Source organism: Engraulis encrasicolus, chromosome 4 (genome assembly GCF_034702125.1).
Source record: "Engraulis encrasicolus isolate BLACKSEA-1 chromosome 4, IST_EnEncr_1.0, whole genome shotgun sequence".
NCBI lineage: Eukaryota > Metazoa > Chordata > Actinopteri > Clupeiformes > Engraulidae > Engraulis > Engraulis encrasicolus.
In genome coordinates this window covers 34,046,268-34,060,259 of record NC_085860.1, presented here as the reverse complement: position 1 = coordinate 34,060,259, position 13,992 = coordinate 34,046,268, and the positions used below count along the sequence as shown (strand labels likewise).

Below are 13,992 nucleotides of genomic sequence, written 5' to 3'. Positions count from 1 at the left end.
ATGGTACCGTCCCACGACACTGCTCCCTTTTGGGTACCATTGGAGGCTGCCACTAGCACGGGGGAGGCATAAATGTAATTTTGTTGTGTGCAGTGTGATGTGGAGTGCTGTGTCACAATGACAATGGGAGTTGGAGTTTCCCAGTTGGGCTTTCACTTGATGGCTTTCACTTACATTTTGATGTAGGTGATTGCCGAGCACTGACTGCTGTTAAGTAGTGCATAGAGCACAAAATCAAAGCGGTGCTAGAGTTCACATTGTAGACCCCAGCACACACTTGATTGTCCTTCTTCCCAATGCGCTTTTGTTCTCACTGACCTTGATCAAAAGCTGGCCATGAAAGTGCGCAAAGTAGGAGAATTGATGTGTATTGTCTCGCTTTTTAATGTCCAGCATCCTGTGTTGTGACATTCAGAGGGGAAGCTGGCAGCGCTTGCCCAGTCCACCCCATCTCTCTCTCTCTCGCTCTCTCTCTCTCTCTCTCTCTCTCTCTCTCTCTCTCTCTCTCTCTCTCTCTCTCTCTCTCAGGGTGCAGGTGTCAAGCCCCTTGCTGGACAAAGGGAACATGTCTCGCCAAAAAAAAAAAAACCTGCTTCAGTCTTTTGTTTGACTTTCCAGTGCTGCCTAGTGCCTACCCTCCAGCAGCCACCAACCAACCAGGCTGCAGGCCCCCCCTCCAGCTAGCGGAGGGAAAGCTGCCATTTTTATCACTCTTTCCAGGGATATTTTCAGCCAGAGGCCTCCTCCCTTCCCCAGCCGTGAAGCACAGCAGGCAGGCAGGGAGTGAGTGAGCAGGCAGGCGGGCAGGCGGGCAGGCAGTGTGCAGCTGGGAGAATCGTTATACCGCCCAGATCGTCACCTCCGATAGCGTCACCTCACCCACCCCCTGTCCTGTTCACCCACTGTCCTGTCTTAGCAGCTTTCCCGTCATCTGTTCCTTACTGGAAATACTTGTCATGCGTACGTACGTGAGCTGGTTCACATGTTTCCAGAGTCTCTTGAAGTCTTTAAAAAATCCTTGGGGCTTTTTTATGCCTTTATTAGATAGGCAATTTTGAGATGGTGACAGGAAGCGAGTGGGAGAGAGAGATGTGGGAAGATTGGGAAATGACCTTGGGCCAGAATCGAACCCGATCCCAGTGCAGTGCAGTGCCCTACCATTTGAGCCACGGCAGGGCAGAGTCTCTTGGAATCTTAAGGAAGTAAAAAAAGTTGTTTCTGAAGCCTGAGTAGTCACTGCTGTTTGTTAAAGGTTGTCAGGCCAGCGAGGTCCTGTCTAGACACCTGGAAGACCCATGTATTGGCTGATGGCAAGCCCTACTCATGAAGGCCATTATGGCTTGGCTTCTGATCTGACATGTCAGCAGTGAAAAGTCCAAACAGGCTCTTGTGCTACAGTAGGTTTATTTTGGCAATGTCAGAATCCTCAACATGTAGGAATGGAAATAAAGTTCACATTCAACTAAAACAATCTTCCCTTTGGATGCCTATTTTGTGGTTTGGTTTTCTTCATCAAAATTGTGACAAATGGCTGAGCTTGGTTACTATGTAGACCTGTATCCATGGATAATGGGAGCATAGGAAGCAAAGATTGTTTTCGTATGAATGATTGATTAGTGGTGTGTAATGCAAAGAGAGTAATAAGAGTGAGTGACTGTAACAGTGAGTGGTTGCAAAATGGAGTGAGCAAAATTAAGTGACATGTGATATGAATTGAGTGTAAGCGACTGTAAGTGAGCATCTGTAACCATTCCACCAGTCTGTAGTACTGCTTCAATGTCATTGCCATTGTGATAACAGAAAATATATAAAAGAGACCGTGTCTTGTAGTGGCAGCCGTGGCCTAGTGGTTAAAGAGATGGGCTTTAAATCAGAGGATTGCCGGTTCAAATCCCACCCTTACTGCCCCCCACCACACTCCATGGCTGAGGTGCCCTTGAGCAAGGCACCTAACCCCACACTGCTCCAGGAACTGTAACCTTAAAATGAATGTGAGTCGCTTTGGATAAAAAAGTGTCAGCTTAATTTAATGTAATGTCTTAACGGTTGCAGTAGTTCACTGCATTACAATGGCTCTCATCATAACCTGCTAGGGCTGCACGATTATGGAAAAAATTATAATCACGATTATTTTGGTCAAAATCATAATCACGATTATTAATCACGATTATTGATTTTTGCAGATTTTTTTGAAAATTATAACAAGACGAAATATAACCAAGAATGAATTACATACGGGATGAGCAAAATAAAATGAATTGTAATAATTATGTAAAGGCAATAGCATAAAACTTAAGTGGACAGATTTCTGGCCAGAAACACCAGCCTGTCCGTATGTTCTGGCTTCAAGGACCCTCTCAAAAGTAGGTCACTATTGCCACGATTAAATCATGATTAAAATCATGAGTTCGATTTCACTATTTTATTACAATTTTGATTATTTTTCGATTAATTGTGCAGCCCTATAACGCGCTGTCTCTCCTCCAGCTCCTGCCACCGTGTCGGCCCTGAGGCTGGAGAACAATGGCAGCCAGGCCAGCCTGAGGGCCTCCTGGGAGCCAGCTCCAGGCAGGGGGAAGTACTACGTGCTCACCCTGTCCAGTGCCGGCGCGCTCAAACCCAAATACACTGACGTGGTCCCCTTCAACAGCACCAGCTGGACCTTCGTGAGGCTGGTTCCTGGGAGGACCTATGAGGTTGGAGTGAAGACGCAGGGAGAAACGCTGATGACTGAGGAGGTCAAAGCCACAGGCCAAACAGGTAACCAACTGGCCTAACTGTTTCTAAATCAGTTTCAGAGCAAAGGAATCTTGTCCCTTTAAAAAAAGCCTCAAGGGCCAGTTTGAAAGCCGGGATTTAAATTACATCGATGTCATTTTGTAACTTTCTTCCCTCAAGCCATTTGCTTATTAAATTCCTCTTAATTGATTTGACTGAACACAAGCACGCACACGCACACGCACACGCACACGCACACGCACACACACACACACACACACACACACACACACACACACACACACACACACACACACACACACACACACACACACACACACACACTTTTCACACTTGTTTTGCACCGGTCATTCATTGATTTCATTATATGTGACATGTGACACAAAAGTGTCTCTATGTATATGACAAAAAATATCCTTGCATCCTTGTATTAATTACTTATGTAACTTCATAATTTACAAGTATGGTTATCAGTTCAACACTGGTATCGTAACATAAAAAGTAAGGGAAAGAACAATAACACCCACACAACAAAGGTGCCTTGATGGGGAAGATATTTGAATTATAATACTGCTCTTCTGTATTTTGATATACAGTACTTTCGATGCCACAGTAATACAGACTTGTTCCTTCTTGCCCCCCCTCATCAATAGTTCCTGGGAAAGCCTCTCAGCTGGGGATGCAGCGGCTGAATGACCAGAAGAGCCTCAAGCTGCTGTGGGCGCCCCCTAATGGGGAGTTCCAGCGTTACACGGTGCTGCTGCTGAATGGCTCGTCTGTGCTGGTCAATCGGACCGTGGGGAAGGGCACACAGCAGTATGTGTTCAACCCCCCCAGCCTCGTCCCTGGCAGACTCTACAGAGCCGCAGTCACGGTGGAGAGCGGCCAGCTGGCCTCCACCGCCTACACCCAGGGCAGATTAGGTAGACACGACCTGCACCTCCAATCAGATTGGACATGAGAAGTAGTCGAGTAGAGTGTATTATTAGATGATTAGATTCAAAATACAATTCCGCCTTTGCTTTTGCTTTAATACACAAAATTACAAGATGAGCATTTACAGTACTATACGTACAACAGTAAAATTGTTTACCAACACAGCAAAACTTGCTTATGCTCTTCTGGCGATTTTGATTTAAGGGTTTAAAATCATTTTGTTCACAAAATTTCCATTGATAACACATAGACTTTACATAATTTAATGACAGTATTTGTACTAACCAAACTGTACACGAATCCCGATTTGTTTCATTCATTCATTCATTCATTCATTCATTCATTCATTCATTCATTCATTCATTCATTCATTCATTCATTCAGCACCAAGGCCTGTTCAGAAGCTGACCATCCACCACAGTGATGAGAAGTCCCTGGGAGCGCGATGGAGGCCCCCTGTTGGCGAGTGGGAGAACTACACCGTAGTGCTGAAGTCCCAGGAGGCAGAGGTGAGCAGGAGGACGCTGGAGGCCTCCCAGACAGAGTGCACCTTCACTGGGCTGACCCCGGGACGCAGATACAGCATCGCGGTCATCACCAGGAGCGGAGAGCTCAGCAACACCGCATCAGTGACTGGACAAACCAGTGAGTCATGCTCTTCGAGAGTGAAAGAAAAGCGTGTGAAAGCCCACCTGGGAATCTCCAACTCCCATTGTGATTGTGACACAGCACTCAACAGCACACAAGTGTTCACTGCACACAACGAAATTGCATTTATAAATATAAAAATATATATATATATATCGTAATATAAACATTGGCAAACATGCAGCTGAGCGATTCTTATCCATCATTTTGTTGAAAAAAATGTTTGTGGACATTTCCAATGTATGACAACTTGACAGATTTCTCTTTGGTTTTTCAGCACTACAGCTACATTCATTGTTTATCCATATTTGTAAGTGTGTGTGTGTGTGTGTGTGTGCGTGTGTGTGTGCGTGCGTGCGTGCGTATCTATGTCCCCCCATAGACAGCATATTTCCATTCTGTTTGGATCTGTAACTCCGTCCCTTTGTCTTTCTGTCTGTGTGTGTGTGTGTGTGTGTGTGTCTATGTGCCTGACTGTGTCCAGTGTCTGCGGAGGTGACCAGTCTGCAGGTGAGTAACGAGGGCAGCACAGACAGCCTGCTGACCAGCTGGCAGCGCGCCGCCGGGGAGATCGACTCCTACCGTGTGCTGCTCATCCACGACAGCATCATCATCAAGAACGACAGCGTGCCGGCCGACACCTCCTCCTACAGCTTCCAGGGCCTGAAGCCCGGGGCCCTCTACGGGGTCGTGGTCACCACCGTCAGGCTGGGCAAGTCCTCCAGGCAGGCGGTAGCAGAGGGACGCACAGGTAATTAATTCAGTTCAATTCAATATCTTGCTGTCATTGACAAAGAGCATCACCAACTCTGCCTAATTTGATGTTAATTGCTATATTTGAAGCCTATGAAAGGATAAATATATAATTCGCACAGAATGGGCAAAATTGATTCTGTTTTTTAAAAATATATATATTCTGTTGTACTTTCGATATTTCCCTATTTCTTAAAGTACATGTTGGTATTTTCAGGCCGTGTTAGGATAGGACAGTGATGAGAGGCAGCGAGAGATAGAGATAGAGATAGGTAGGGCTGGGATATGAGGCAGGCTGGACTTGGACCTGGTTGCACATGCACGGTTTGCCGCATCACCCCCAAAAATCTGTTCCCCTTTTTTTGGATGTATGGAAGAAGTATTGTAGTTGTTCATATTTTAGATACAAATTAAGTCTGGTTGCTTATAACCATGCTCTTTTGGAGAACATGACCTCAATGAACAATAACCTTCTCACACCCTTTTGCAGGTGTTTTTTCAAAAGAGAGCTTTCAAAAGACTCACTACTAGCGCTGTCAGTATGTGCGGAAATGAAGGTGCGAAGAAAAATGCAGAGCCTCAGGAATGTGTTGGAAAATTTCTCACGCAAAAAACACAGACTTGTGCAGAGTAGAGCAAAGAGAAAGCAACAGGAAGGGACCGTGAGGGCAGCCATTCACACAGTCATCATGGCTGCTGCCTTTGTACTGCGGGAGGTGACAATGGTCATGTTTTCTCCGTGGGGGTTAAAAGGAGTTCGGGCTAATGCTGCCACTGGAATGCTGCCGGAATTTTCAGGAAGCTAACGGAGTACACGACAAACTAAACCCCAAGGCCTTTTCGTATCCCGCCTTCCTGTTGTGTCTATTGTGTTTTTCGTCTTTCAGGAAGGATGTTGTGCTTTTAAAAAAGTCGTTGCCATGCAGGAATCTGTTGAAAGTTTGTACGAGGACCTCATGCATTCTTGATAACATTTTCTCCGCTGGAGCTATATTTCTATTTATATCTGATATTTGTCTTATTCATAGATGAGTTGTAATGAAAAAAACAAAAGGGAAAAAAACATATACACACAAATCCAGTATATCAACAATTTTAACATATCTGTGTATCTTACATACTTCTTCTTCTCTCTCTCTCTCTCTCTCTCTCTCTCTCTCTCTTTCTCTCTCTCTCTCAGTGCCTGCTGCTGTCCAGGAGGTGACGGTCAGCAACAATGGCCGAACTGACTTCTTGAGCGTGTCCTGGTCTCCGTCACAAGGGGAGGTTGACAGCTACCTCGTCATTTTGAGGGACAGGGACAGAACCATCCACTCAGCTGTCGTCTCCAAGTCCAGCCCTGAGTGCGTCTTCAAGTCTCTGGTGCCGGGGCGTCTCTACAACATCTCCATCACCACCCGCAGTGGCAAATATGAGAACCACACCGTGGTGCAGGAGAGAACACGTAGGTTTTCGGATTATGCTACTGTATGATTCTTTTAACAAAGTGAACAGACCTATGTTGTATGCAGATACTCCAAAAAGCGAAGCGGCCATCAAAGTGTAGCTTTATACGACTTACAGCTTTATATGAAGCGCTGCTTTTATTATTATAGCAATTATTATTATTAATTATTAATACATTTTGACAATAAGGCATCATAAGGCAACATTTGTAATCCATTTCAAAACTAATCAGATAGAAGTGACAATTACCCTGTAAAAAAAGATGAAATTGATATACATATCTGTGCTTTTGTGTCATACATGTCCACTCACTTCACTAAACAGAAATAAATGTTGACGATGCTGATGGTTGTAACCCCATAGAGCCCTCTAGCGTCCAGATGCCCTCTGCCATGCATGGAGCCAGGGACGACTACCTGCGCGTGTACTGGGGCCACGCGCACGGAGACTTCGACTTCTACCAGGTGGGTATCAAAAGAAATAAGTTTACTGCAAACTTGTTTGGATTTTTGCTAGTTTATTCAGAGCGAACCTTATGACGCACAGAGGCGACACGTATTGTTCGCTCTGAATAAAACGAGCAAACAAGTCAAACAAGTGTGCGGTAAACTTATTTCTTTTGAAATATTGAACACTCCTGCGTTTACCCAGCACCTAGAAGCTGTGCATGGATCATTGAACTGTTACTTCTACCAGGTGGGCATCAAGCACAACAACCACCTGATCCAGAACCGCACGGTGGCCAAGGTCCAGAACGAGTGCGTCTTCACCGGGCTGGAGCCGGGCCGCCTCTACACCGTTGTCGTCAGCACCTGGAGCGGGAAGTACGTCTCCAGCGCCGCCACGGACGGAAGGACATGTGAGAGCCGCCATTTTCATCATCTTCGTTTTTATTATTCTCTACCTTTGTACTTTGTACTTTTCTACGCAGTCAATTTCACGGTACTCATTCATCACTTATAGACAGGGTGCGATTTGTCGGAAAACCAGAAGGAGGGATATTTTTCAGATTTTAATCGAGATCAATGGAATTACATTGAACTGTGATTAAAATCATGTAGAAAAAGTGGCTATATCAATACCAGAAGGGGGGACAATCCCCCCCCATCCCCCCCTACAAATCGCACCCTGCTTATAGGGTAGGAACTTGGAGTGCTGCGTTTGACTCTCTTAGTTTTTAATTGATACTGCAAATTGTGAACTATGAAATTAAGAACTTTGTTTTCCATATAGCTCTGATTTCACACACACACACCTCTCTTCCCTCCTGGCTTCCTGTAGTCCCTGCTGTGGTGCAGTCCCTGACTCTAGCCGGCCAGGGGACCGAGGAGCTTCGTGTGACATGGTCACCAGCCCCTGGTGACGTGGATCACTACGAGGTGCAGCTGCTCTTCAACGACATCAAGGTGTTCCCCCCCCTCACCCTCAGCAGCACCACGGCCGAGTGCCAGCTCACTTCCCTCACGCCCGGACGCCTCTACAAGATCGTGGTGTCCACCTTCAGCGGGCCCAACCAGAAGGCCAAGTTCATCGAAGGCAGAACAGGTAAGGTGCACCGCCATGTGTACCATGTCAGTGTTTCCCATAGACGTTGTGTGGTGCTACAGGCTAAAAAAACATTGAGCCAGTGTAAGGATTATGCATGTACTCCCATTGACATGCATAGGTGGCTGTGGATCAATTTATGGAGTTCTGTGTCTATTCTTCCGTACCAAACAAACGCAGTAGCTGCGTATCCTTTCAAAATTGAGTTGAGGTTGGAAATGGGCTTTATAATACCTCCTTTGCCTTGAAGATAAAAGACATATGAATGTTGTTGGGGTTTTTTCCCTTCGTTTTTTTGTGTGTGCAATGCATACATTTCCATCCTAAAAAGTATTACAAGGAAGTGTCACCACCACTTTGCCTACAACACAGTTGTCTGGCCAGGAAGGAAACTTTGCAGCCTTTTTTCTCAGTTTACCCGGAAGCTGCCTTCTTGTTTGGTACGACAGTATTGTGTGGTGCTGTGCCACAGAATGGCCTATGTTTGAGTTGCCATCTTCATTCATTTCAGTTTGGTTACATTACTGTGTGTATTAAGAATGTCGGCTAGCGGTTGGTTACCTCTCTGGGTACTCCCAATAATCCTGTCCCTCACCAGTGCCCAGCAAAGTGAAGAGCATCCACATCAGCAATGAGGGCCAGAGCACCAGTCTGAAGATCAACTGGACACCAGGACAGGGGGACGTGGACAGCTACAACGTGTCCCTCTGGGGCCCCGGCAGGCAGCAGCCGGACGTCAGGGCCCTACCCAAGCACGTCAACCAGCTCAGCTTCCAAGACCTTCAGGAGGGACAGAAGTACTCCATCACTGTGCAGACCATCAGCGGGTCCCTGCTCAACAACAGCACCGCCTCCGGACGCACCAGTGAGTGGCTTAACTAGAGTCCAGCTTGATAGTTACTTAGTTTAAAGGGTTAAAATGTAAGAACAGGGTAAGAAATGTCAGTATTAATTCAATGCAGAGAATAGTCCCAATTGATTTAGTGTCAACTCTTTGAGTGTTGAATTAATACGTAGAGGGTGAAATTTAACACTGTTTTAGGGCATACATGGCTTCACAATGTTAATTCAACACTCAAAGAGTATACTAATTAAATGGTAACTTACCATATATTGAATAGAGTCGAATGAACACAGATTTTTTTTTACTATGAATGTATACTGTGTGTGTGAGGGTTGGGTTCTTGTATCATTGTGTTTTTTAGTTGAGGGGGTTGTGCTGGGCAGTCTCTGTATCCAAGGGCAAGACAGAAAAAGTTGTGTGTTACATAATTCAGTTACATAACTGAGTACGGAATCCTAGAATGAGGGAATCCAGATGATTGGACAACTTAGCTGTTTCTTTCAATCCTTCATCCTGTCCCCTCTTCTCTTTCTCTCTCTCTCTCCCCCCCACCCCCCAGTCCCTTCCTCTGTGTCGGCTCTGCAGGTGGACAACAAGCACAGTACGGGCAGTCTGCAGGTGTGGTGGCAGGCAGGCAGGGGGGTGTATGACAGCTACAGCCTGCAGCTGCTGGACGAGAGGGGTGTGCTGGTCACCAACAGCACGGAGGGGGCCTCCGCCACCGAGCACCGCTTCACCCACCTCACCCCGGGCAAGAAGTACCGCGTCCTCGTGCACACCCTCAGCGGAGGCGTCCTCAGCAAGGCCGAGACGGCGGTGGGACGCACGTGTACGCGCTCGTTTTTTTTTGCCTGCTTCGTGTCTTCAGTGTGTAGCAATATAACCTAAGCTGCTCAAAGTACTGCAGCTCTATTCTAGCTATATTAGTTGGAGGCAGAGAATTGGTTATTGGAAGTTCACAAGAGGCACAATGAAGGGCTTTTACATCCTTTAAATTTGTACATCATGTGTATAATGTGCTGTAAGGCAGTATAGCCACTGATCAAAACCTAATACAGGGTGTCCGCGGGGTCTAAAAAAGTCTAAAAAAGTCTAAAATTACACATTATCCATTTTAGGCCTAAAAAAGTCTAAAATATAGGGATTTTTTGCACTTTAGTCTAAAATTGAGTTTGAGTAATTTAAGACCTACGTTTCAATGCAAAATATCGACAAAGGATTAATGTTTATTTTTCTGTTTTGCTTTGATTTTACGTCCTTTTACACGCCGCTTTTTTCTGGTATTGTGGCAGTTATGGTCTGTGTAGTTCTACATGACATGTTGCTGTTTGCAACGTACAATAATAAAACTACAGATGTGATACGGAAATGTACTGTAGCTCCTCCTCCCCTTCCACCGCGCAGTCTGACCAAAGATTCTCTATTCTGACTACTAGCCCACGTTAGTAGTGTTATATCTAGACATTGTTTATATCTAGACGTTGTAAAAACGACATTGGCGTTGCGGTGGCCATACATTAGATAACTAGGCTTCTTGACTGGCTTAAACACCTGGAAGAAGTTAACTAATGAGGGAAGTCAGTCACCACCTCATTGAAAAAGAACGGATTTCTATTTGGAAGGAAAGGTGTCGATTTAAAACAGAAGACAAATGTGACAGTGCAAGCCAAGGGAATATGTCAGCACCAGTGTGAATCGTTGCAGGTAAGAAGTGATTTTTAGTCCTTGCGGCGGTGGTGATGGAATAGTCAGGTGTTGGCCGTGGTTTAGCAGTCTAGCGTAGTTGTTAGCCTCAAAGTTGGCGAAGCTTGATTGTGTCTGTGCGAGCGAAAGAGAGTAGCGACGGTGTGTGTGTGTGACTAATCTGAACTTAAATTAATTATGAGCGAGTTAACAGTCGAATTCCCATGGAAGTGCCTTTGTTGTAGGCCTATTCTGTTTGATGCCTTGGTATTTTGTACTGGTTATGTGGTAGCAATTTGCAAACTGGTGGGCATTTGAGCTGTTACGGTCATGTCCACGCACAAACTTTTCGTTTGTGCTGTCAAATGCACTTCTCATTAACTCTAGGTCCGTCAATGTTTGAAAGACCTCAGGAGTCAAAGCACATGAAACATATTATGCAATGGATAAGATATATGCTCTGTCGATGGATAATTTAGTTGTTATGACACCGTTTTGCGTTTTCTTTGTCTGCTGCTTCTGAATTGATCACCATTTAGCTTCACGTTATGCTGCTTGAAAATAAATATAGATCAAACGAGCGCTAGATTTTGAATACCATAGCCAGCTGCGCTCTCGCGCCGTGGCAGAATCTTTCTCGCGTCGCGCTCTCTTGAGCTGTCATTCAGGTTACACTCTCGCTTGCGTGAGACCTCTGGTACAACCCCCCTAAAACGAATAAGGCATGCATCTTTGGATTGAGTGGCAAGGGCTGAGTTGGTCAAAATGTCGAACTATTTTGTTATTAGTATTAACTGCCATAAGACGTTCTCTTGGACACCTCCAATAGATGAAACAAATAAACGTCATTTTATGGCAGTACTGTAGTGGTGTTAGCTCATGTTCTTTTCTTCTATCTTGGTTAGGTCCTCTTGATATAGGCTTGCACATATGGCATTCTTATTCACATTTAAATACCTTAGTCAGTGCGATGTAAAGACAGGCTGTTCACAATTGCTGGCTTTGATCACTTGAAATTGTGAAAGCGAACATTGCACCTTCTCACTGGTCATTTATGATCAGATCTCTTTATGCTTATAATATGCACTATTGCATTCATTCAGGTGCACAGGTGTGTGTGTGTGTGTGTGTGTGTGTGTGTGTGTGTGTGTGTGTGTGTGTGTGTGTGTGTGTGTGTGTGTGTGTGTGTGTGTGTGTGTGTGTGTGTGTGTGTGTGTGTGTGTGTGCAGGGCCACTGACGGCTTTTACCGGGCCCGGGACTAAATCATCTGAAAGGGCCCCCCTCTCAATCAATACAATACAATTGGGTCCCAATTCTGGGGGCCCTCTTTCTCAGGGCCTGGGTCAACTATCCCCTTTGTCCCCCCCTGTCGGTCTGTGTGTGTGTGTGCGCGCGCGTGTGTCAATTGACCACAATCTGGCTTTATTTCATTTTTTAATACTCCGCGAAGGTCTAAAATTTTGCCCATGATGGTCTAAAAAAGGTCTAAAAAAGTCTAAAATTTCACTTGTTAAAACCTGCAGACACCCTGCAAATACTTCCCAAAGGTAGAGGGGAAAAAATCTAGGTAGTGTGGGGTGTATAACATGTTAATGTAATTTCACAATTACTAAGTCAGTAAAAAACTAGGTCTATGCCATTATGGAGGGGTAATTAACACCATGATTACCCTCCATTTTTATTTGTCGATTGAAACAAATCCAGATCACTTTACCACAAACAAAGTGTTTAAAATATGTTTGTTTGTGAATGGATCAACTACATTATGTATGAATGAAAGTAAAACATGCTACTATACAGAAAAGAAATGTAAAAGCCTGTTTGTGTACTTCCCCTCAGGTCCCGCATTTGTCAACGACCTCCTGATCAAGGCCAACAGCACCGGCAGCCTGTCGTTCCGCTGGTCTCCACCGGAGGGCGACTTTGATGGCTACGACATCTTCCTGTACAGCAGCGATGAGGTGCTGCACGACCGCAAGAACGCTGATGCCAAGACGCAGGAGTGCTCCTTCCAGAACCTGAGGCCCGGGGCGCTCTACAAGATGGTGGTCCTGACCAGGAGTGGGGACCAGAAGAATGACACCTTCATCTGGGCCAGAACAGGTAAGGGATGGTTCTGTTATTTGTAGAAATAGTAATATGGTCACTGGAAACACAATATTACTGAGGCCAGAACAAATTAAATAGTAAACACAAGGGAATTGTTATTATTATTATTTGTTTTTGATTTATTATATATTTTATTTTTTATTATTAAAAGAGCTGTCTATGTTATTTTCCCTGACGTACCTATGTCCACTGCGTCATCCTCTCTACTCTGTCTCTGTCATTGTCTCTGTGTCTATTTATTTGTCTTTGTGTGTGTGCATGTGTCTCCCTCTCCAGTCCCTGCGGCGGTGAGCTCCCTGCAGGCGGCCAGTGGTAACCAGACCCAGAGCCTGCGTGTGGGCTGGGAGCGCGTGGCAGGAGAGCTGAGCGGCTACGTGCTGTCCATCTACAACCCGGACGGCTCCCAGCATGCCGAGCGGCAGCTGGGGCCCGAGAGCCTGGAGCACACCTTCCAGGACTTGGTGCCCGGACGCCTCTACAACATCCTCATGCTCACCCGCAGCGGAGAGCTCACCAACCAGGCAGCCGCTGAGGGCAGGACAGGTGAGAGGGTGGCTAGACACAGACACAGATTCGGACTGCAGGTGGTAAATCATCATGTTGAACAGAGTCTTCAAGTGGCACCTGTGGGGTATCTATTGGCACTTCGTGTAGGTCAGTGATTCTCAAAGTGTGGTCCGGGGACCACTAGTGGTCCGCGACACAGCTCAGGTGGTCCGTACGGGGATTTCTAATTTTCCAAGACAAGCTAGCAGTAGGCTATATTTGTAACATAATAACAGAGATAAGCATAGCCGGAGTCTTATTTTCATCACAATAACCACATAATACATGTGAGTAAAAAATAAGTGATCTGCATTGATATTAGCAGTGTCAAATTAGCACCCGTCAACTGTCAATTCGGTTGACAGGTGGTCCCTGAACATTTTTGGGGGGACAAAGTGGTCCTCGGTCTGAAAAAGTTTGAGAACCACTGGTGTAGTTTGACTTATCCAGGTTTGTCACTTCCCTACTTCCCAGGGCTCGTACAAAAGTGTGTTTTGTTTCATGGAAACAAATATACTGTAAACAACAGACCTACGTAACAGGAAAACACTTCAAAAAGCAAACCTGTTTCTGACCAACATAGGGGCTTATAAAGTCACGTTCATGAGACTAAAAACAAAACAAAATAAAACCAGGAATCATGAAATGGGTGGGCCCAGAAAAAAGTTACACAGGTTATAGGCCACAAGTTTTTCTTAATATGAATGTTTATTTCTCAATGTCAGTCAATAAGGCATACAGT

General features: G+C 45.4%; 1 protein-coding gene across 1 annotated transcript in view; it reads left to right on the top strand.

Moving 5' to 3' along the window:
- Positions 1–13,992, top strand: part of LOC134447678 (receptor-type tyrosine-protein phosphatase beta-like) — a 35,125-nt gene that overhangs the window by 11,650 nt on the left and 9,483 nt on the right. The window contains exons 8-19 of the mRNA XM_063197265.1: positions 2,488–2,760; positions 3,393–3,662; positions 4,060–4,320; positions 4,808–5,074; positions 6,257–6,520; positions 6,886–6,986; positions 7,219–7,381; positions 7,804–8,067; positions 8,666–8,932; positions 9,471–9,740; positions 12,435–12,698; positions 12,981–13,247. Of these exons, the coding sequence (XP_063053335.1) occupies positions 2,488–2,760; positions 3,393–3,662; positions 4,060–4,320; positions 4,808–5,074; positions 6,257–6,520; positions 6,886–6,986; positions 7,219–7,381; positions 7,804–8,067; positions 8,666–8,932; positions 9,471–9,740; positions 12,435–12,698; positions 12,981–13,247 (2,931 nt within the window). The remainder of the gene's footprint in view (positions 1–2,487; positions 2,761–3,392; positions 3,663–4,059; positions 4,321–4,807; positions 5,075–6,256; positions 6,521–6,885; positions 6,987–7,218; positions 7,382–7,803; positions 8,068–8,665; positions 8,933–9,470; positions 9,741–12,434; positions 12,699–12,980; positions 13,248–13,992) is intronic.